Source organism: Falco peregrinus, chromosome 6 (assembly GCF_023634155.1).
Source record: "Falco peregrinus isolate bFalPer1 chromosome 6, bFalPer1.pri, whole genome shotgun sequence".
NCBI classification, from domain to species: domain Eukaryota; kingdom Metazoa; phylum Chordata; class Aves; order Falconiformes; family Falconidae; genus Falco; species Falco peregrinus.
In genome coordinates this window covers 2,001,958-2,025,266 of record NC_073726.1, presented here as the reverse complement: position 1 = coordinate 2,025,266, position 23,309 = coordinate 2,001,958, and the positions used below count along the sequence as shown (strand labels likewise).

The 23,309-nt window shown below is 49.3% G+C and overlaps 1 protein-coding gene across 1 annotated transcript in view; it reads left to right on the top strand.

The window, feature by feature from the left end:
• The window catches only part of LAMB1 (laminin subunit beta 1), a 44,234-nt gene that overhangs the window by 6,284 nt on the left and 14,641 nt on the right, over positions 1–23,309 (top strand). Inside the window, exons 5-23 of the mRNA XM_055807199.1 lie at positions 666–854; positions 966–1,029; positions 2,519–2,721; positions 4,039–4,159; positions 4,339–4,527; positions 4,874–5,053; positions 5,449–5,561; positions 6,517–6,596; positions 8,867–9,002; positions 11,078–11,236; positions 12,065–12,192; positions 12,643–12,766; positions 13,309–13,513; positions 13,656–13,799; positions 13,896–14,127; positions 14,634–14,797; positions 15,296–15,520; positions 16,358–16,575; positions 16,667–16,763. Coding sequence (XP_055663174.1) covers positions 666–854; positions 966–1,029; positions 2,519–2,721; positions 4,039–4,159; positions 4,339–4,527; positions 4,874–5,053; positions 5,449–5,561; positions 6,517–6,596; positions 8,867–9,002; positions 11,078–11,236; positions 12,065–12,192; positions 12,643–12,766; positions 13,309–13,513; positions 13,656–13,799; positions 13,896–14,127; positions 14,634–14,797; positions 15,296–15,520; positions 16,358–16,575; positions 16,667–16,763 — 2,971 coding nt within the window. The remainder of the gene's footprint in view (positions 1–665; positions 855–965; positions 1,030–2,518; positions 2,722–4,038; positions 4,160–4,338; positions 4,528–4,873; positions 5,054–5,448; positions 5,562–6,516; positions 6,597–8,866; positions 9,003–11,077; positions 11,237–12,064; positions 12,193–12,642; positions 12,767–13,308; positions 13,514–13,655; positions 13,800–13,895; positions 14,128–14,633; positions 14,798–15,295; positions 15,521–16,357; positions 16,576–16,666; positions 16,764–23,309) is intronic.

Below are 23,309 nucleotides of genomic sequence, written 5' to 3'. Positions count from 1 at the left end.
TGGGGGAGTCGAATGCAGCGTGAATGGCTGAAGCTGAGCCTGTCATTCTCCTTAAAGAAGAAGGTTTTCTTAATGCAGCGCAGAGGGCAGCTGGTACTGGGTGGCAGAGACGCTGCAGAAGGGAGTGTGGTCCAACAAAGAGAGGTGGGCGATCCCAGGGCTTTTCTGAGCATCAGAGATAACTGCTCGGCAGGAGTTTCTTGGCCACTGGAGCTGGAGGGGAAGCACTGAAAGTGGCCTCCTGGTTCCCAAGGCAGGAGAGGAGGCCCATTAGGTCCTTTGCAGAAGATTAGGCAAGGAGGTACAGCGTGGAATAAGGCTGTGCTGCTTTCCACAAGCAGAGGAAAAAAATCTTTTTGTCTCCCTAAAGGCCTGCTTTAGCCCCAAGTTTTGAGAAAGGATTTGGAATAAAAAAAAATCTTACTTGAGTTTGCTCATTTATTGTGAACGTATTTAAGTGCTTGGCCACTGAATGCTGTCATTTTAAGGATGGGTGAACAGAAAGTGGGATATCAGCAGAAAAATATTTCCAGATATTGGAAGTAGTCAGTGCAGGGACAGAGATTAAAATCCAGACGTGTGGATTGCTCGCACTTAAAAGCACCTGATGTAAATGCAAGTAATAATGAACCTAATAAAATCTCTTTTGGTTTTCTTACTATTAGACGTTCCGTCCTGCTGCAATGTTGATAGAAAGATCCTCTGATTTTGGAAAAACGTGGCAAGTATATAGGTATTTTGCATATGACTGTGAGAGCTCGTTTCCTGGGATTTCAACTGGACCCATGAAGAAAGTGGATGATATAATCTGTGATTCCCGATACTCTGACATTGAACCTTCAACGGAGGGAGAGGTCAGAGGGTTTTTTTTTCCTCACTATGTTTATTGTATAGCTTTTTTCCATACAAATTCAGATTGTCTTATTTTTAAAGCTGAATCTTCCGTTGTACCATTTTTCCTCCAGGTAATATACCGTGTTTTAGATCCTGCTTTTCGAATTGAAGATCCATACAGTCCAAGGATTCAAAGTATGTATACAGTTACCTCCAAGCTCCTTTGAAAGCATTTCTGTATTTACTTGCTTGCAAAAAAACCAGTCAGCCACAAATAAAACCAATAACAGTTTTGAAGTCATATGTTTGTGGTATGGCTTGGCTTCTTTCGCTGACTGGGATGATGACATGCTGGGAAATAACAATCAGTGTTGTCAACTCAAGTGATTTCTCTTATGCGCATCATTGAAATTGGTCCTTTTCTTAATTGATGAGGGATTTGGTATCATTAAACACCCCGTCTCCCCAAGGCACATGCAATTGCTGATAGAAACCTTAGAACGTGATCCTGTAGTTGTACAGTATTCAGAAAGCAAAAGAAACAACTGCAGAGGTACTTACATCATTCTGCATTTCCAGCTAAAATCAAGGGGGTCGTGTTTTATTTTTCAGAACATCTGAGTCATGGCTTTGGGTTGGTTGGCCTTGGTAGCACTGTGTGGCTGGCCAACACACATACAGTCATAAAACACAAATTACTGTAGTGTTCATATGTGGTCGTGACAATCTGGGCATGCCAAGGCAGATCTGTTGCTGAGCATGGCTCAGAGAGAAACCTCCTGGGGCATTTGGCCTGAACAGGGGACTGCAGCGCCTGGCCTTAAACTTGACTGCCAATTTAATGTGCGTTCTCAGTTTCGGTTTGTGTCCTTCACTGTAAAGCTAACTGAGCAGAAGAAAAGATCTGAGGTAGAAGAGTGTTGCTAGTTGCTAAATAAATTGAGTGTTTCTTTAACCAGCATTTTAAAGGAGAAACTCTGCTTTCGTGGGCTTGAAGTGGTTTTTCAAGCCTAGTTTCAAGGCTCTAAGAAATGACACAGGATTCATAACATCAAAGCAAACATGCAGACTGAATTAATTACTGCAATATTGTCTTGCCATGGATTGTCCCTCGAGAACTTCTCCTTTGTATTTGGTCAGTGATGGGGTCTTGCTTCTTTCAGCAAAATGTAATGTTATATTTGCTAGGAAATTTGGCCGTGTGAGAAAAAACATTTGTGTCTTGTTGTCAACTAAGATTTTTTTCTAAAAGGCTTGTAACTCTTCAAGCTCTTCGTCCGCTTGTCAGCAGTTCCTTAATATCGGTTCCTTGCCCATCTTACACTTTAAAGGCCCAAAGAACCAGTGGCTTTTTGGTGCTACTGGTTTGTGCACCTTTAATAATATTTGTGTTTGTGCCTGCATATGTCTTTTATTATAAATAAAAGAGACTAGTATTTTTAATTAGGCTTACACTTACTTATACAGTGATCAACTTGTGGTAAGATAATGTAATTTTTTTAAAATTTGAGAGTATGAAGTGACGTGTGTAGTATGTAACTGCTGAAATTACATCTGATCTGAGCTGCCCATAGGAAGTGTGCTTGGGAAGTCACTCTGGCTTCCTCCCATTCAATACAATATCTGGTAAATAATCCCAAAACGGCCTTTGTTTTTGGTGGGTTTTTTTGTGTGTCCCCTGCAGACCTATTAAAGATTACAAATCTGAGAGTCAAATTCATCAAGCTGCACACTCTGGGAGATAATCTCTTGGACTCGAGGATGGAGATCAGAGAGAAGTACTACTATGCCATCTACGACATGGTGGTTCGTGGGAACTGTTTCTGCTACGGGCACGCCAGTGAGTGTGCACCAGTGGATGGCTTTGAGGAAGAAGTGGAAGGAATGGTAAATACTCGCTTTTCTGCATAAAGCTGTTCCTGTTTGTGCCTCTAAGTGGCTTAAAACAAATTGAAAGATGATAGTCTGCCCCCCCACGCTCCCCACCTTCAATTATCAAACAAGAAAACTTAAAACTGTTCCTCCTCAGCAAATGTATATTTTATTATTGGTGTTAATCAAGCGGAGAGAAGGTGAAAATTGTTTTAGCTTTCCTTCTCTAATTAGGTTAAAGAGCTGATGAAATTAAAAGGCAGGAATGCAGAAAGGGAGTGTAACAGTATGGGGCCAGAGATGGGCATGGGAATCAACTTGGTTACTCTAAAATTGAAGTGAATAGAGACATCAAAGAATGAAACACCTTTGCGAATCAAACATGACGTGTGTTTGTATCAGTCGTTATCAACTGAGAAATGGAGGCTGTAGCCGTAATCAACAGCAGGCTCTGAAGGAAAACCCTGCTGCCTGCGTTGTACGCTGCTGTGCAGGTGCTGCATCCCTTCTGGGTTCTGGTTTTCCCCCAAATTTTTGCCTGACAAGCAGTAATAGCACCCTTGTTAATGAGTGAGTTATTAACGGGACGAAAACGTGGAGGCACACGGGGAGGTTGTGTGGTTGCCCCAGGGGCAGCGGGGTGCTGGCGAGCGGGTATGCTCCCTTGCCCTGTGCTTTTAGTGAGTGTCTCCACCTGGGCAGCAGCAGGACTGGCTTTGCTTTTAAAATCATAGCTCCCGTGCCGGTTGTCCTCATCGTCTACAGCAGCAGCTGTCACACGGTCACTGCTGGTCTACTTAGTACTTTTTCTGTACTGTACACGTTGAAGGCAAAGTCTGGGGTTGATGGTTAAAAGCCATCCAAACTGGCTGTTGTCTTTGCTTTGAGAACCCAGGCAGGACTGGAAACAAGGTGCTGAGCTAGCGACTGTGCTGGTATAACTAGATGCATGTTAATAGCTAATTAACAGCTAATAAACAGCTAACTTTGAAGTCCAAGAGGCTTTTGTGATTATTGAGGTGGAACTGTGCTCTCCTTGTTCATGCCTGAGAGTGTTTATTCAGGCAGTAGTTCGGTAAGGAAAGAAGGACAAATTTGTGTGAGGACGTTCTTACCTTGGCAGGTAAAGGATGCTTCTATGGCCCTTTATGTCTTCCTACATGCAGTTACATGCAGTAATGTCTCCAGAAGTATATTCTTTATGTACTGGCTACATTTTGCATTTATGTTTTGCATGGGGTTTTTTCCTTTCCTCTTTTATAACCAGCTGTATTCCTCTTTTTTAATTCTTTCTTTTTTTTTTTTTTTTTTTTTTTTTTTTTTAAATGACAGGTCCACGGACACTGCATGTGCAGGCATAATACGAAGGGGTTAAACTGTGAACAGTGTTTGGATTTCTACCATGACTTACCCTGGCGACCTGCTGAAGGCCGTAACAGTAATGCATGCAAAAGTGAGTTTGTGAAAAACGCAGAGCTGAGTTCTGGAGTGAGAATTACGTACCCGTTACTTGGGAACTTCTGACAATACGTAAAGCCCTGCATGTTCTTTGGTTGACTTGGTGCGTCTTTTCTGCAGGCTTGTTCCTCCCCTGGGACCAGACTCTTACTTTGCTTTCTGTCTTTGTCACAGAGTGTAACTGCAATGGCCACTCCAGCCAGTGCCACTTTGACATGGCAGTGTACATGACGACGGGGAATACCAGCGGGGGAGTGTGTGACGACTGCCAGCACAACACTGTAGGACGCAACTGCGAGCAGTGCAAGCCCTTCTACTTCCAGCACCCAGAGAGGGATATGCGGGACCCCGACATCTGTGAGCGTAAGTGCAGCCCCGCTCCTTGGGGTGGGAATAGCCATTGCATCCCGGCCATGGCCCCCCCTCCAGCTTTCCCTGGAGAGTTTAGGAATTACTGGCCTTCTTTTGGCCAGTGCCGTGCTCCCAAACAAAGATCCTTGAGGGAAGGTGGTTGTCTTGGTGGTCTTGAGTGAGCCTGGCTGGGTTTTGTTTTCTCTTTGAGAATCTGGAAGTGTATCTGGTCATTACGTGTTCAACCCATGTCATGTCTAATACCTCTCTCTACACAGCAGCCGAATTTAAATAATTCGGTGTGAGCCTTTGCCTTTTCTTTTGTAGCAGTTAATCACACGCAGTGCTTCCTTCTTAGCTTGCAACTGTGACCCAGCTGGCTCCCAAAATGGTGGCATCTGCGATCGCCACACTGATTTCTCTACTGGCCTCATTGCCGGACAATGCCGTTGTAAATTATTTGTTGAAGGGGAGCGTTGTGACCTCTGCAAAGAAGGATTCTATGGCCTGAGTGCTGATGACCCAGCGGGCTGTCAGTGTGAGTAAAAACATATGTTCCTTTATGTGTGATCAAAAGCTGTTTGAGGAGCTGTGAGAACCAGGAGAAGTTGGTTTGTGGGGTGGGTTTTTTGCCTTTGTTTCATGGTTTTGCTAAAGGAAAAACATTCTTACAGATTTGCTGTAACTTGGAGTCCACCCGCCCTTAAAATTCAGTTCCACAGCTGATCCTTCTAGTGTATTCAGTGGAAACAGCAGAATCCTCCTTATTTGTTCTGTTATTTCCAGTTTTACGGGGGTGGGTGGTGGGCAAAGCATGCAATTAATCTCTGTCCTGGGAGGCGAAGCTTTAATGTAAATATTTAGGTTGGATGCTGTCTAAAACGTAACTCCAATCCTGCGTTTTGACCTGCCTGTTTGTATTTCCCAATCTAGCTTGTGCATGTAATCCTCTGGGTACCCACCCCGGGGGGAATCCTTGTGATTCAGAGACAGGAAACTGCTATTGTAAGCGCCTGGTGACAGGAAAGCAGTGCAATCACTGCCTGGTAAGCAGCCTGCCAGAAAATACGTTAGGAGATGCTAGTGTGAGGGAGGGTGGCTTGCGGAAAGCTGGGAGCAAGGTGCTGGCCGCTCTCTGCCCGCCCTGGCGTTCAGGCTGGAGCGGGCACCTCGGGGAAGCCAGGAGGAGTGAAGCACGCTGTGTTACAGGGACCGGGGAGGCACGTTAAGGCGGACAAGAGCATCCAGATTAATTCTCAGGACTGTAAGGACCGAGACATTAGTATATCTGGAGTGGTTGCGCAGTGAAAATGAGGGATCTGGGGCAGTTCCTGCTGGGGTGAAGGACAAAATGGTCAGAGAGGCAGTGTTACCAAAAAAATGGCTTTCTATACAGGCTATTATTTTAGGCAGGGATTATCTCATACGCATACATTTCCATGTAGTGTTTATATGTGCTGGAGTGTTATAGAAACACACTGTCAGATAACGGGATGTGTTTGTATAAACACTGACGGGCTGTCTTATCTAACAGTGAACTATATGGAAAAGCTAAACAAGGCTGTCTGTCCGGCAGGCAGAGCAGCATCTCTGCAAGGGCAGTGCCCCGCACAAAGCCCCATGTGTAGCACTCTGCTGCAGGGTGACGTACCGGGCTGTGATTTTTCAAGCTTTTCATGGGTCAGGAGCCCAAACTGGTGTAAATGGTGCAGTAGGAGTAAGGTCTCTGAGCTTGGGTCCTCCTGAATCTTTTTTTAAAAGCTAGATAGAAAGAGGTGGGTTGTTTTTTTCAAGCCCTTGAGATGGTCAGTGAGGAGGAGGCGAGCAGGTGGGGAGGTTGTGCTGGTGGTTGTAGGGGTAGGCCCCCAACCAGGGGAGCAAGATTTATAGGTTGGGGGGCAGTCTGGGGTGGCTTACGCTGAGTATTTCAAAATGTGCCTTTGGGGTAGATGGGGTTAAATCAGCACTGGGTTACAGTGCTGGTGATGTTTCCTCCTACAGCCTGAGCACTGGGGCCTGAGCAATGACATGGATGGATGTCGGCCATGCGACTGCGACCAGGGAGGAGCGCTGAACAACAAGTGAGTCTCAGCCCATTTACTCTCCTGTAATCATTCACCCCAGTGAGTTTCCCTTCATTTGCAACCACAACATCCAGGGCTCAGTGTGCTGTGGAGGAGGATGTTTGGGACCGTCTTTCTGCCCCAGTGCATTTGCCTGGCCACCAGCATGGGGGGAAGCACGCTAGCTGCACAGTACTGCTGCGCTGCCCCACTGGTGCTGCGTGGGGTGGGATGCGGACCAGGAAACGCCCACGGGGGAGGTGGAGGTTTTTCAGAGAAAAGCGTAGTTTTTGAAGATGCATCCATCAGTAAGAGCAGGGAAAGTCCTGGCTTAAATGCCTGGTCAGAGGGGTCCTGGATAGCCAAACTGCTCCTCTGACCGGAGCAGTTTCCTGTGCATTAGGTGCATGTCCGACCCCAGGCTTTTCAACAGCAGCATGTTGCTTTGCTTCCCGCCCCCCCACTTCCCTCCACAAACCCTTTGAAATATTCTACTTTTGTCCAAAGCCGCAGAAGTTTCCCAAGGGAGTGGACAAACTGTTTCCCACTGGAGCCCACTGGACTGCACCAGGGGAGTATGGGACTGGTCCCAGTGTGCCTCCTGTGGGACATCACAGCCTGCAGACACCCCATCTGTGGCAGGGATTGCCGTGGGAATGCCCCGTGGGCCGTCACTCCCCTCCAGTCCTGAGTGAATTACTACTCCTTGGCAGACAGCGGTGTAGCTGTTAGTGATTATTTACTCCCCCGTGCTTGCTCCCTGCACACAGGTCGGTTACACCGCATAGTTCCTAACAGCTCCCGCAGTGCAGCCGCGGTTCCAGGGGTTTGGGGTACAGGCTCAGCCACGGCCCAGCAAGGCTTTGCAGCCTGTTTCCCATGCATTGAGTCCAGCGATTGCAAAACCATGTGGGGAGGGGACATGCAGTGTCCTGGTGTGGGCGCAGAGCAGCCGTGCTTCCCCACAGCCACAGGAGAGCTGTGAAGCCTGGTGCTGGCTCCTGGCTTTGCTCTCGAACCTCAGTGGGAAGGGGGAACTTCCCCCTCCCCAGGGCTCTTCTCGGCTGCTGAATTGCTGCCTCCTGGCTCCTGTTCAAGATGTGGGATGCAGCACCTGGGGCAGCCACACCTTGCCTGACATTATCCCCCCCACCCCCCTGCCCCGCTGTAACCCAGGTGGTGGAGTCATCGCCATCCCCAGAGGGGAAACTGCCCAGCTCCCCTTCTGGGGCAGCTAGGGGACTTCTGGCATCTCAAAGTGAATGATTAAGTCAATCTCTGCAATTTAAAACATGATTTCGATTAGAAATTACTCTTAGAATGGGGGCCTGAGAAGCCTGGAGGTCTTCCATGGAAACCAGAGGGGTTTGACTTCTGGAAATGTTTCTAAATTCCACTCAGATTTCAAGAAAGGGGTGTGTTTTGGTGAACTGAAAAAACCCTGCTATGAAAAAGTGTGACCAGGTGTATGCAAAAATAGAACGTGGCCAAGGGTTCTTCATAATGCGGGGTGGACTGGGGGAACAATAAACCCGCCAAAAGGCAGTTTGGGGTTAGAGATGTCTTGAGCAAATAAAATGGCTCTCTATGCAGGAAGTGGAGCTGCTGTGTGCCACCCTGGACAGGCCTCCTGCATTCCCCAGTGATGGCTTTGTCTGCCCCACTTCTTTGGCTGTGTCTGTCCTGCTTTAAAGCAGCCAGGTGTGGTTCCCCCCCCCCCCCCCGCCCCCGTGCGTAGCTGCTGGTGGGCAATGTCTCAGGATGTGCTTTGCAGCACAGGAAGGCAGCCTGACGTCGGGGGGGGGGGCATGCAGGGTCATGCATGTTCTTGCTTTGCCTAAGCCAATACAAACAGATACGCTGCTTGCATGGCCTGCAAGCCTGCAGCCGAAGGCTTGCAGGACAGACATGCCCCTTGGCTATGTCTGTGGTAGCAAGTGAAGCTCTCCCAGGACTGCTGTCTGGCCCCGGGGAGCTGCCTGCATCCATAGCAGAAATCCTCTCGCCATCCAAACAGAGGAAACCACACGCAAACTGCCTGCTGGAAACGGTCCCTGGCCCGTGCTTGCTCCCTAGGATTTGTTTGGGAGAGTGATAGTTGGCTTGAGCCAAGACTGCCATTTTAGCAGTACAGATGGTCCAGCTGTGCAGAGCCCGAGAATATCTCATGTTTAGATGCAGCTGTGTCCAGAAGTCCTTCTCCTGTGTCACACCAGAGTGGAAGATTGCTCCAGCACTGTCTCGGCATAGCCAAGATGAGCTGTAAATTCATTGCTCTTCTGTTTTAGCTGCTCGAGTCAATCCGGCCAATGCGAATGCCGGCCCCACATGTTTGGACGTCAGTGCAACCAGGTGGAGCCTGGCTATTACTTCATTTCACTCGATCATTACATCTATGAGGCGGAGGAAGCCAGCTTGGGTCCCGTGAGTAGCAGTTTTAGTGGGCTGGTGTGTCTGGTCAGGTGTGGGAAAGTTGTTTCACCATTTGGGCGTTGGAAGCATCTGTTTTATACCCTGAGTGTTTTGCAGTTAAAATGTGGAAAACACAAAACTGAATTAAGTCTGAAAACTGTCAACCTGTAGTTCTTCAATCTTTGTATCGATAAATAATGAAGCAGTTTAGGGGGGGAAACTGCCATTTTCCTTTTTAAATCTGTTTCTTTGATCATGAATGTACAGCAAGTTTCCTGTCAGCATCCCTCTCTGTACTTCACTGTGTTCGCACCCACCGTACCTGCTTCTCCTTCCCCTCTTATCTCAAGAGCAGTGGGACAATGACACTGGCCTTCTTTTTGGTGCGGCTGAGACCAGGAGGGAACAAAGTATGCATTTAAGCACATTGCCACGGCTTTTAGAGTTTTTGTACGCCGGTAATACTTCTTTTATTAATGACTAAAACCACAGATGATTGTGCAAAAACCCCTGTTTTTGTAAGTGAGGTAGCCTCGTAACTTGTTTTGCCCGCTGGGCATGGTACATCAGCGTCTGGCTCTTTCTGTTTGCCATCGAACAAATAGCCTGGCTTTTAATTCATTAACAGCAGCTAGGTGATTACATTAATTTTTTTGCCTCCTGCAAGGAGTCAGGGAGAGGAGATAATGGTTTCTCTAAAGCAGCAGATCCTTTTCTGCCTGCAATTAGGGCACTTGGTCCTAATTTCTTTATTTCAGGCAAAATGCAGCACTTGGCAGTTTCAACCAAGGCAGAGGGTTTTTGTTCTCAGATAACCGCAGAGAGGGAAGACAGTGCAGAGCAGAAGCTGGACCACAGCAGAGGGCATGTGAGCTCGCACAGGGGTTTTGGTGCACTTGTGTCTGCGCAGCTGGAGAGGGGGTACCCCAGGCCTCGCCAAGGCTCGAGGGTGGAGGAGCCTGGCATGGAAACCCACCTACCTTGCCAAGCAGATTGAGGGGATGTGCTGCTGGTTTGCCTTTTGAAACCTTCAGAACAAACCATTTAAAAAAACTCCAGCATCGAAAGCCTTTCTCACAAATCTGGTGGCGGAATAAAACTCTGAATTCCCAGGCAGGGGACCAGCACAAGACAAAATGAAGTGACACCGAGTCGCAGGGGCTTTCAGGCAGTGCCAAGCCCCTGTGCTCCCAACAGCTGCGTGCCCTCACTTCCATCCTGCCTGGCATCCTCTCTGGGGAGCTCTGACCCTTTGTGCAAAGCCAAAGGGTAATAACTTACAGCCAGGCTCTTTTCAGAGTGTGAGAATACATGAGGGGACATCCTGAACTGATACGCATATATATAGATGTTTCCTTTCATTTTATCGCTTTCTAATGAAGCAGCTTCGTTAGGAATGCTCAGGATGTTGTTCTATGGAGAACTATTTGTGGATGCAGATATATTTGAAATGGGAGGTTCGAGCACCACACGTTTCCATTTTCTGTTGCCTTTTTCCTCTTCTTTGCTTTATACAAAGAGCAACAGATAAAAATCTGGCACCTCAGACCGAAAGGAGTGACCATATATTGATCTGGCTATTAAACATCTATCAATGGTTAGGATCTCTGTTACTTAGTGATCTACTTTTCAAATGTTATGCTGAGCTGTGCTTTGGTTTGGAGACGCCCGGTGTAGTCAGGTAGTAATTAGCACTCAGCTTGAGTGCAGTTATGTGCCACTGCAGTAAATCCTACCACTACAAGTGTGATGTGAAAGTCTTTACAGTGGACGAGATGTTGTAGATGGTGGATTAGTTACTCACAGCAAGTTTTTTAATTTAACTCTCCACCATAACAGTGTAATGGATGAAGAGTTGTGCAGTGTTGTTTTATTTTATCTTCCTTGCTTTTTCTGTATGGTGAAGCGGAAGGGTAACAGTGTGCACACATATGGGTTTAAAAGAGAGTTTGTGTTGTCTGGGATGCAAACAATGGATGCTGCGATCCAGAAGTGATCCATCAGTAGAACTCATCACTTCATGCACTCCCATGGGGCTCGCAAATTTAATGTATTGGTATTCAAAATTCCGTTCCTTGTTTTTGTAGGGAGTAAATGTAATAGAGCGCCAGTACACGCCAGACCGCACACCATCGTGGACAGGCATAGGATTTGTAAGGGTCCCCGAAGGGGCATACCTGGAATTTTACATCGACAACATCCCCTACTCCATGGAGTACGATATTGTGGTCCGCTACGAGCCACAGGTAGGTCTGTGATTATGGGCATTGCTGCCTCCTGGCAGGCGCTGGCTGTCCTGGCGCATGACTGACAGGAGCCCGGCGCTTCCAGGCATCTTCAGGACTCGGAAGACAAGAGTGGACACTCAGCTGAATGTTTGAGATGTGTCAAAATCACAAAGATGTTGACTGTTACAAGTATTATTTGCTTTACAGTTTCTTTCATTATTGCATTGTTTCAGCACTTGTTTAATGAGCAAATTAAAAAGTGACAAGTCCTGTCAGGACAGATTAGAATATAAATTTGGTATCAACCAGATGGCTTTCTCATGGGTGGAAATGCTGTTACGGGTCTTAGAAGACAGCTCACCCATCCTGGATGTTGAATGCCAGCAGCCAAGAGTTTGCAAGCAGTTGGTTTTGACAGTGGGTAATTCGCAGGGTGAAGGGAAAGGCAAAAAATCCCCACAGCTCCTCACCTAGAGCTTGGCAGCAGTTGACTGCAGTGAAATACTCGGGTACAGTACCAAGAGGTGGGGGGAGAGGAGGCTGCCAAACCCCCTGCTGATGCCGTGCTACAGATGGGGCTGCTGACCACCTACACCTAGTCATGTTTTTTTGGGAGGGAGGGAGGCTGTTGTGCTGGAGGATGCCCAGGGGCACTTGCCTTGTCTTGTCTCAGCCCGAACCTTCAGCCAGTCGATGCCCCATTGATGCTGGGGCCGCAGCCCCTCCTCTCTGAAGCGCAGAGACCACCCTGTCTGTGCTCATGCATTTCCTGCTGGCCTGAGCTCTGGATGCTCCTGGGAGCTTATGGCCGTTCCTTGATGCTGATCGGCCTTTTTTCCCCCCCAGTTGCCAGATCAGTGGGAAAAAGCTGTGATCAGCGTCTCACGCCCAGGGAAGATTCCTACGGGTAGCCGGTGTGGCAATACAGTTCCTGATGATGATAATCAGGTCGTCTCGCTGTCACCTGGCTCCAGGTCAGTATAACTGGATGGGACAAAAGGAGAAAAAACATCTACAAAACAATCAGGACAGAGTAACATCACGCTTCCAGTTTGCCGTGGCCTTTATGAAAAGGGATGAAATTTCGTTTCCAGTGAATTACAAAAACATATTTAGCATGGTATCTGTAGACTCAAAGCTTCTAAGTTTATTCTTGTTTTCTGATTTGTTTTGTTCGCCGAGTAAAGAGGGGAGGGAAATGTTTGCACAGCCTGTGAGTGAACATCGGTATGGCTCTTTATCTAGTGGATTAACTTTTCCAGTTATGACTTGCACAAGCCTCCAAACTGTTTCTTTCACATCAAACTTTTGTTCTGCCCAGTCTTGGCCTCTTTTCCATTATCTTGGTTGCTTTGTAGGGCTACCTGAAATGCTTTATGGCACTGGATGTTTGAAGTAAGAATTGTTTCCTGTTCCTCATCTAGATACGTCATTTTCCCGCGGCCTGTCTGCTTTGAGAAGGGGCTGAATTACACCATCCGCCTGGAGCTGCCCCAGTACTCCTCAGTGGATACAGAGACGGAGAGCCCATACACGCTTATTGACTCTGTGAGTAAAAACTATTTTGGGGATGCTCTGGGGTACAAGTGTATTTAGAAGCCTGAAAGTTTGCATCTCTTCTGGCATGAGTCTGTGTAAATCTAAAGTAATGTTTTACAACGTTGTTGCTTATGGCTGAAGCCAGGTTTTAACTGAGCAAGATAAAACAGTTTAGGTTTCTTCAGTCTCAAAGTATGTGGGTTTTTTTTTTGCTAAGAGGCTTTTGCTGTATTTTACAGAACTGCAGCTAGTTCCAATGGCCTGTAGTTTCTTCGGGGAGGATAATGTGTGCCATGTATGTCATGAATGTCAGCATCAACCTTTTTCTTTTGAATGGATAGAATTTGGTAGATTTGGTAAGAATTTGGTAGATACCAGAACTATTCCACAAAAAACTAGAGAAATACCGTCATTTACCTTCCACATTCTGTCTGGCTGTTTGCTTTTTGGCCAATGAAGGATGATAGGAAATGGGATAATACTGAATTTTCATAATTTTGGCAGAGACTATTTATAAATAGTGACACTGTCACTGTAAAATTGTTTTGTAGCTTGTTCTCATGCCATACTGCAAATCACTGGACATATTCACAGTGGGAGGCTCAGGTGAAGATGTGGTCACGAACAGCGCTTGGGAAACTTTCCAAAGATACCGGTGTCTGGAAAACAGCAGGAGTGTTGTGAAAACTCCCATGACTGATGTCTGCAAGAACATCATATTCAGCATTTCTGCGCTATTACACGAGACCGCATTATGTATGTAACTGTCTACTTGTAGGGCACCCTGCACCTGGAAGCTGGGCAGCGCGTGCAGGCAGAGTGGTTTGCGTGAGATGGGGCAGTTGGTTCGTGTCCTGCGCCACGGTACTCACTCCTCCCGATGCTTTTCTCTGCTCAGCATGCCAGTGTGACCCCCAGGGCTCCCTGAGTTCGGTGTGCGATCCCAGCGGAGGACAGTGCCAGTGTCGTCCCAATGTTGTTGGAAGACAGTGCAACAGATGCGCCCCTGGCACCTTTGGGTTCGGGCCAAGTGGATGCCGATGTACGTTAAACCCTTGGCTCCGGGCTGTGCTGCGGCCGCGGCCCCGTGTTTAGGACTTGCTGTGGAAACGCAACCCCTCTCCCCCTCTCCTTGCAGCGTGTGAGTGCCAGGTCCGAGGTTCTTACAACGCCTTCTGTGATGCAGAGACGGGCCAGTGCCACTGCTTCCCCGGGGTGTACGGGCGGCAGTGTGACCGCTGCCTGCCTGGCTTCTGGGGCTTCCCCAACTGCCAGCCCTGCAACTGCAATGGTCACGCTGACGACTGCAGCCCCTACACCGGAGAGTGCCTGAGCTGCCGGGACCACACGGCAGGGCACAACTGCGAGAGGTACGGCGTGCATGCCCCCTCCCTGGCCCCTCTCCTTCCCTGCAGAGGATGGGCACAGCAGCTGCTTCCCTCTGGTACTGGTGCTCAGGCGGGTGTGAAGCCATGGAAAGTCCCTGGACCCCTGGAGCCAGAGCAGTGCTGGTGGTCCTAAAGGAGGATGCAAGCGGGGAACCCCCTCTTCCCTGCCCACCAGCTTGCACTTCCCAGCAGCGCCTGCCCAGGCGGCCGGGAGCACGTTGCAGGATCCCAGGGCTTCAGAAAGGCTTTCTCCATTGCAGCCTCCTGAGAGGCATCTGCCTTGGGTCTCCTGCTCTTACACTGGCATAAACCAGACAAATTTGCTTCTATGGGCACAGCTGCTTGGAGTGTGAGCGGCGTGAGAGAGCCATAAGGATATTTTTTCACCCTTTGGTTCTTCACAATGGTTGAAACCCAGAGTATAGCTACGTCAAGGCTGCGGTCTGTTTGCCTGTGGTCCCCTGCATGCCATGTACCCCACCGCATAGGTGCCAGGCTGGCTACTATGGAGACCCCATCCTGGGCTCAGGTGACCACTGCCGCCCCTGCCCGTGCCCTGACGGCCCCGAGAGCGGACGCCAGTTTGCCAGCGGCTGCTACCAGGATCCAGTCACGCTGCAAGTCGTGTGCGTCTGCAGTGTGGGATACATAGGTACTTGGTGGGTGTGTGGAGGGGGGCTGGGTGGGTTGAACCTCCTGGTGAGAAGGGCTGTGTTCGTATGGATTGTTGGTTGCGACCACAGTGCCAGTGTCGGTGTGTTGCTGCTGGAGGTTGGCAGCAGTTGGAAGGTACCAGGGCTGGGCAGCTTGTGCAGGTGATGCCGGCCGTGAACCTCATCTCCGCCAGCGTGGCAAGGGGTGACCGGTGGTCAGCAGAGATGGATGGGAAGGACAGCAATGGAACTGAGGGGACAAGTGTGCTGGCAGCTGGGCTGCAGCACTGTACCTCGGTGCCCTAGGCGGTACCATCCATGCTGCGCCAAGCTACCGCAGTCTCACGGAGCGCTGCCTCTGTTGCTTCGAGCATGATCTGATTAACACTCCCCACCCCTTAACGGCCTTTTTTGTCTTGCCTCAGTCTTGCCGTCTGTGGGGCCGCGCACTAGCGAGCCATGATGGCAATTCCCACCGTGCCTGTTTGTTCAAACAGGCAGTCGATGTGATGAATGTGCGTCTGGCTTCTTTGGGAGTCCCGACGAGGTTGGCGGCTCCTGCCAGCCATGCCAGTGCAACAACAACATCGACGCCACAGACCCGGAGTCTTGCGACAAGAGGACGGGAACGTGCGTGAAGTGCCTGTATCACACGGAGGGTGAAAACTGCCACCTCTGCAAACAGGGCTATTACGGGAGCGCCCTGCAGCAGGACTGCAGAAGTGAGTGGGGAGGCGCGGCCGCAGCCCCCGCCAGCTGTGTGGTGGGGCAGCAGCTGCCTGCGTTGTCTCACCTGGGAGTGTTTGGGGCGGAGGGGAAACCTCATTACCTGCAGCTGGAGCTGGTGCCTGGCCAGGCGGGGAGTCCTTTACATTTGACAGGGAGAGCAGGGACAACATTTACATGTGCTGAAAGGATGAGGCTTATGTGGGAGGGGGGTTTCTTGCCCTCTTGTTAGCAGTCTTTGTGTATCCCTTTCCCCAGAGGTGAGGGTGGCGGGGTGAGGGTTTGGCTTTTGCATGCACCCGCGTCCCTGCAGATGTGGCTGGGCAGGGGGAGCAAGGGCCGAGGTGAGGAGCCGAGCCAGGCGGTGGGGAGGCAGAGCCACCTCCTGTGGCACCAGGCACAGCCCGGCAGGGAGACGGGCTGCTGGGGGGAGAGCGGAGCCCGGCTCTGCTTGGCACGCCATCGGCCACCCCGCGCAGGTCTGCTGCTGTAGCCAGCCGACCGGAGCTGGCAGGCGTGGACTTTGTCGCATACAGAGCGGGGAGAGGAGAGCAGAGGGAAGGCTGGGCTGCTTGGACGAGGGGCTCCTGGCACCTGCTGTGTGCTGGGGCAGAAGCTGCAGGGGTGGCCAGCCTGGGATGGGAGAAGAGCTCTTGTATGGTCCTGGGAGTTGGGTCAGCCACGGGCTGGCCCGGCCTGGCCACAGGCATTGGGATGTGCCAGCATCTGCCCACACCTCTGGGGACTCGGGAGAATGAACTGAATGTGGGCTCCGGGCAGCCTGGTGACGGGGGGCAGGCTGACAGCGAGGCGCCGTGCTCTTTCCCTCACAGAGTGCGTCTGCAACTACCTGGGCACCATCCGGGAGGACTGCGAGGGCTCGGAGAGCTGCCGGTGCGAGGCGGCCACGGGGCAGTGCCGGTGCCTCCCCAACGTGGTGGGGCAGACCTGCGACCGCTGTGCCCCGCACACGTGGAGGCTGGCCAGCGGCGCCGGCTGCGAGCCCTGCGGCTGCGACCCCGCGCGCTCCCTCGGACCCGCCTGCAACGAGGTGAGGGGAGCGGGGGGCACGCTCCGCCAGCTTGGCCCGTGCTCCGGGCGGCCGGGCTGCTCACGTCTCCTGTTGGGGTTCCTTTTGGCAGTTCACGGGGCAGTGCCAGTGTATGCCGGGCTTTGGAGGCCGGACCTGCCGGGAGTGCCAGGAGCTCTTCTGGGGTGACCCAGGTGTGGAGTGCCGAGGTGAGTCCCCAGTGCCTGCTTCTCCTGCTCCTTCTGAAAGGACCGGGTGGTTGGGTGTGCCATCACCCCCTGGTGCGCCGGGACACCCCGGTGCCAGGAGCAGCCCCCCCGGTGACCCCTGCCCATGCCCGTACGAGCCTTGGAAATGAGGGAGGAAGGTGGGGGGGGGCCCTGTCCCCGGGGTTGTGCTGCCTCCGGGGACGGGAGTCACGTCAGGAGCCTGGCCTGGCGCTTGTGGTTTATTTCTTGTAGGACCCTTATTTAGAAACAAAACTTCTCTGTTTAGAAAATAGCTCTTCTTTAACCATGAGGTTGCAGTGCCGTAAGGTAAGCTGGTGTGGTAAGAAAACATGCTGAAAGTGTTTGGGTTCGAGAATTGGTCTGGAAACCAGTTTCCTTTGCCTTTGGATTGTACGTAGTGGAAGGTGACTGCTCTTTTGCCTCTTGATAGGGAGACTGAGCCTGAAGAAATAAGGTTTTTGATTTAGTAGGGAGACTGTCCTTATATCTCAGACTAAAATAAAGGAGCAAGCAGAGACCATGCAGTGCGTTAGCCATAGCTACATGCCACAAAACTGAGCACCATGAAGTCGCTTGTTTAGAAAACTGGATGCTCTCTGTCCTTTTGTTATAAACAAGTCTGTTCGTTAGCTGGAAAAGAAACTTCAAACACTGTCCAGACCAGAACAAACTTGTATCTCTGATCTGTTCAAATAGGAGCCTTTGCCAGGAGGGTTTGCAGTAGATTAAGGTATTTTTTTCCTGCGGGGAGGAATGTGCTTGCTGTGGTCTTTAATAAATCCCTTACAATAGAGATACCTTAAAGCCCATTATCTAACGAGATAGGCAGGTCACAGCTACTTGGTTAATGCAGCAGATGAAAGGACTGGGGGATTGTCCCAGCTCCTGAGTACATACTGGGTTTCTCGGGGGAGAGGCAGCCTTTTGAGGAGGCTGTGTGTATTCTGGTGTGGTGGAGGGCACTGACCCTGCTGGCTCCAGGGCAAGGATTGTGTCTTGGTATCAGCTGTCGCCATCAGGGTTTATTGATGGAGTCCATCTGCATACCTTATCAGCAGGATTTTGCAGCGTACCAGCACTTCTTGTGTCATGGAGTTTCTGCTGCCTTTTGAGCATGTGAAAACCTGCTCTTTAATCTTTCTGAAGTAAGGAGAGGATATTATTCAGGGCCTGGTTTTACCATGTAAGCTCTATGCTCTCCTTCTAGCTCGTTGCACTTACTGCCCCCAAGTGACACTGGAGACTCACAGGAGTAGAAATGCAGATTTTTCTTCAGGATTGCATCCAACATGAAGTCTCTGTGGCAGGTGGGGAGAGCTGGTGCCCAGAGCTGAGCTATGGCAGCCTGTGGTGTGATGCTCCAGACGGGCTTCAGGCATGCACTCGCTCATGGAGCACATCCAGCCCCACAGCACTGCCGAGTCTCCTTGGCATGGTGGGGTCAGTGTCTCCTGCCCCGTCTCCCATCCTTCCTCTCAGGGAGAAAAGCGATTTCTCAGCCCACATTTAGTCCTGGCGAGCAGAGGGGTGATGCTAAGGCTGGCAGATGTGCAGCCGCCGTGTGGGCAGGTGACAGCTCTTAGTGGTGGGCAGTTTGCAGGCACACTGGAAAGCTGTGCCGTTTAAGGAGTTGCAGAGCAGTGCCCCTGGAAAATCGCTGAACTGTGGCCTGCAGCCAAGGTGAAGCTGGAACTGAGATGGGGATTCATCACAAATATGTCTGCTCCAGCTGTAGGGGGACACCTGGGCTCCTGGCCATGGTGGTTGCCACCTGCCCTTGGCGGCGTGCTCGTGCTGGCCCAGGCAGCCAATATGGCCACATTTGTGTTGCGTTGGGGAAGGAACTACGAACCAGTCTGGATGGGGAATGGCAAGAGCTCTGAACCGCGTGAGTATGGACGGTGTTTTTGCTGTGGGCGCCGAGCTGATGTGGAGGTGTGGATGTCAATCCTGACCACTCCAGGGTGGGATCCTTCACTGGCTGGGGCAAGTGTCTTCTGCTCAGGGTTGGTAATCACAGGGTGAATCGCTCAAGTGACAGTGATATGTGATCTCTTTACAAGAGGTCTTCAGGCTGCTGGCACCAAAAGACATGAGTTCCTGCTGAGAAATGGGGGCTGTGCTGCCTGAATTGATTTCACACGCTTTACAAATTTTTTAATTACTAAAAAAAAAGAAGTGAGGTCATGTGAACACAAGTGCCTGCAAATAACCTGTAGACACAGCTGTGTGGAGATGTACAAAATAGCCCATCTAGGACAGGCTGGGGGCTGCAGCCCCCAGCATGTTCCCAGGCACTCACAGCAGCACCAAGCTGTGGATGTGGCCCCGGGGTCCCAGCACACTCTGCTGCAAACCAGAATCCAGGGAACGCTGCTGCCTTCCCCATCAATGGTAGTGACCATTGCTGGCTGCTGCCTGTGACTTGTTTCTGTGATCTTCGTAAGATCAGAGATGGTGAAGCAAAAGCTGGGGGAGGCAGGTTTTGCACCTGGTTTGGGTGCTTTGATTTGCAGTCTGTGCTCCCTGGAGGGGAGAGAAAGCATCACCTGATGTTTCCTCTCTGCGCGTCCTCTCTGCATGCATGAAGAAGATCACACGTGGACCAAACCGCTGGGACAAGCTAAGGTGGGTGCCTACGTTTGGGCAGCGTCTTGACCCCTCGGTACCTCCTGCCACCCACAGATGTCCATTGGGGATTACACACTGCAGAGACTATAGGACTGGGACTTTGGAGACTGCTTCCCCCATGCTTTGCGAAAGCACAGCAGTTACTCATTTAATTTAACATAATGCATGAAACAAGCACAGGACGGGTGTAGAGGACAGGGACACAGTCTCAGACTCGTGCAGGTTCCTACGAGAATTAGTGAGCAGGAGCTGTGCTGTGAGTGTCATCTGCCTGGGCGGGGGGACGGGGGGACAGTGGCAGCCCCTTTGCAGGTCTTCTCCGGGCATTGCTTCAGAGCTATGCAGCTCTGCGCGAGCCTGCACGTGAACATGTGCGTGTGCATAAAAATCCTTGCTAGGGTAGTAAATAATAGGATTACAAATTTCATCAAACTTGAGTCTCCCAGGCGTCTGCTGGACCTTTTCCAAAGCCTGGCAACCAAAGTGCAGGACTCGGCATGCTGAGCTCTGTGCTGGCTTCAGCCTGCAAAGCACATTGCTGGCAGGAGGCTCCAGGGAAGGCTGAGGTACCGTGTGGCTGCAGATGGCAGCTCCAACAATGCCCTTGCACAGCAGATACTTGAAGTTTGTGTTTCATGTAATATAAAGGAGACAACAATTTTACTATCATTAGTAATCACCATTTTTAATACAGTTTTTAGTTAATTGAACAAACAGAGTGCAAGTTAGTAAAAGGTACTGTATGAGATTGAAGGTTAAGTTGTATTGCTATATCCCCTTTACAAGAAGCATACCTGTGTCAATATTTTTGTGTCTGACTTGAGTATCAAGCCCTATTGTAAAAATCAGAATTTAATTGAAATGAAACGGGGGTGGGGGTGAAATGATGGTTTTTATCAAATACTCATTTCAGACATTGGCAGGAAGTTGTTTTTTTCAGTTTTTAGACTTTGTTTTGTACCTGATGCCAAAACATCTGTTCACTGAAAATTACCCCATTGCCATTTAAGAATAGGCTTCATGGTCTTAATGTAACACCTGGGTCTGTCACGTAGGCTGATTTTGTAGGAGGTATTTATGTTGCAGAGGGTAAGATTAGCAGATACTTCTTTTCCTTCTCTGCCAAGTGTCTAAAGGAAGCCAGACTAATTCTACACTAAAGAAAACAGAATTTTCGCCATGAATTTCATAATTTCAGTTGACCTGTGGTTTTAAAATATTGTAACGTACATTGATTGTTTCCAGAAAATTGCCCTTTTGGCAAGGTCTGCTAGCATGTTAAAATGCAGCACAGCTCTAGTAATTCTAGGCTGGGATCTTACCTTACCTGGTGTACTGACAGTTGTAACACTGAGGAGTTAGCAACATGCTTACAGGGTAATTTGAATCAATAGCTGATTATTCAGAAGAAATTTGCTAGCTCTGCAAAACTTTCAACCTTGTGAATGGTTTCCTCATCATAGTGCCTCACTACCACTGGGAAATGATGCCAGGAAATCATGTTTGAACAAACCCTTTGTTTTTTTGCTGCGGAGGAGTTAAACATTTGATGCTCTCCATCCCTGATCTCAAGCAGGAAAGAAAGTATTTCTGCAAAAATGATCTGTGTTCTGTGTAGGATGATGTATGGCACTTGCTCGTTCCTAGCATCCTGCAATAAGGCATTAAACACTGAGGCCGATCTTCATACAGCCCTTTTAGTACCCATTATATCATCTCGGCTGTACTATCAACTGCTGTGACACGCCTTAGCTAAAATTAAGTGATATGCAAATATGCCACATACTAAATTTACAGTCGTTTAAATGGAAGTGAGTTCTAAATATTCAGAACCAGAGGGAAAGGTAGCAGAGCTGTCAGAGTAAGTGAAAGATGAAGCGGTTCATAGATCCTTGTAAGCATAAAGCAAACGACTCGAGCTAGTCATTTACTTCTATGGGATTTCTCCCCTTAGGTTTCCACAAGATTACATTCAATAAATATTTACGAGTGTTACTTTTATCTTTAAGATCAGGAAAAAAATACAGAAAGAGAAATGCATTGATCAAGGTGGCATAAAATTACCCATGGGTAGTCTGTGTGTGCATGTACATATGTGCATGGGCATTTGTGAACAGATGTGGCTACAATCTTTTATACTCGTAAGCTGATAATTAGCAGATCCTGACTGAAGAATTTGGCTAGAAAATGTTCCTGTCAAAAATGTGATTTCATTTCAGTCGGAGTATGCCACAGAAGAACGTCTGATTGAGTTAAACAATTAAAGAAAACAATATACCCAGTTCCAAAATGACATTTCAAAACAGAACCCTATTGTTTAATTTGGTAAATGCTCCTTTGAAAACCCTCAGATCTTTGGCCATTCATTACAAAAGACTTTTCCTCTGCTATATTTTCTATGAGAGGTACTGCAATGTCCTGCTCTTCTTACCTGGGGACAGATTTGAGCCCTGTCCAACACTGATCTTCACAGCAAGCAGCCTTGTCTATATTAACTTGCAACCCTTTACCTCAGCCTTGGTCCATCCCCCCTCTGCATGAAGGGAGAGTTACCAACCATTGGTCCTGAAGGCCATTTCCAACTCAAACCTGTTAAGGCATCTAAATATCTCACGGTAAACTCAACATCTGTGTATTCCCAATTCCTAGTCATGTAAGCATAGGCAAAGCATTTAAAAGGAGCTTACAGGACATTGCGTCTTTCCCAGTTCCACGTACACTTTAAGTGGAGTATAAAGCCATCGCTAGCCTCTGCGTAATATCTGAAACATGTCTGCATCTCTAGATGTGCCTGTGTGTTTCTTGTTCTTCTTGGAAAAACAGAGTTGGATTAACCAGACATGCTAAAATCAGATGTGGTATAGCTACTTGGGTGTTATATCAGACTTGTGAGTGTGCTGGTTAGAGCCGAAACCTCCAGAGCTGAGCAATACTTTATAGACTGTGTTTCAGTTAGGTTGTTTGAGTATATCAGAAGCAAAACTGCCATAACAGAGAGCATCATTAGCACTGGACTGCATGGGAGTTGACTCGTGGTGGCCGTGGAAGAGTTGGACGTTAATGAAGGAAGTGTTACTGTGGCTAGAAGTGATGCTGGCATAGTCTTCACAAAGATGATGTTGGGTATGATGTGCTGGAACATTCCGCAGAGCACGGTGTTCACTCTGTTTCTAGCGAGTGATAGGAATCGAGGCGTCTCCTGTTTTCACATCCCAATTTGTTGGCGGTGATAATCAAACATCGTGTAAATCCTTTTGTTGGGTGTGCGCCCACCATCATGAATGATGGATGTGTAACTCGGTTATTCTTCCATGAGCTATTTGCCAATCCTGTGCTAGACTTTTCCGGTTTGTGCCAGCTAGGAGGTCCTCCTTTCCTTTCACGTGGATCCTGCCATTGCCACTGTGCTTTTGTCCCTTTAGAATAAAGTTGCTTGTTTGCCGCTTTTAGGATGAAGTCGTGCCCTGAAATCTCACGGAGACTGAAGCCAGTGGGTGCTTGATAGGCAGGCGTCGCATGAGGCAAAGAGCTGAAACCTGTGCACTGAGCTATTTGGCTGGTGGCCCACGGTGTTCCAGCCATTCCCTGCTACCTAGAAGGCTTTGTGTGGTCTTGGCCCGGGCTTGCTTTTCTCCTCCCGAGGACTGGCCACAGCTGAAGTCAGTGGAGGGTTTGATCCCCACCGTGCTGTAAAGGGAAGATGTTCTCTGCAATGGCCTTGGATGTGCTCCATGCTGGGGTGTAAAATAGCTGGGGTGTAAAACAGGGTGCAGGACTCATCCGCTAGAGGTGTTGGAGATGGTGGAGGTCCTGTTCCACATGACTTTGGAAGGCAGTGTCTGTGGGGTTTTGGCTAGCTTAATGTAATTATTAACGCGGTGTTCAGAAATTGGG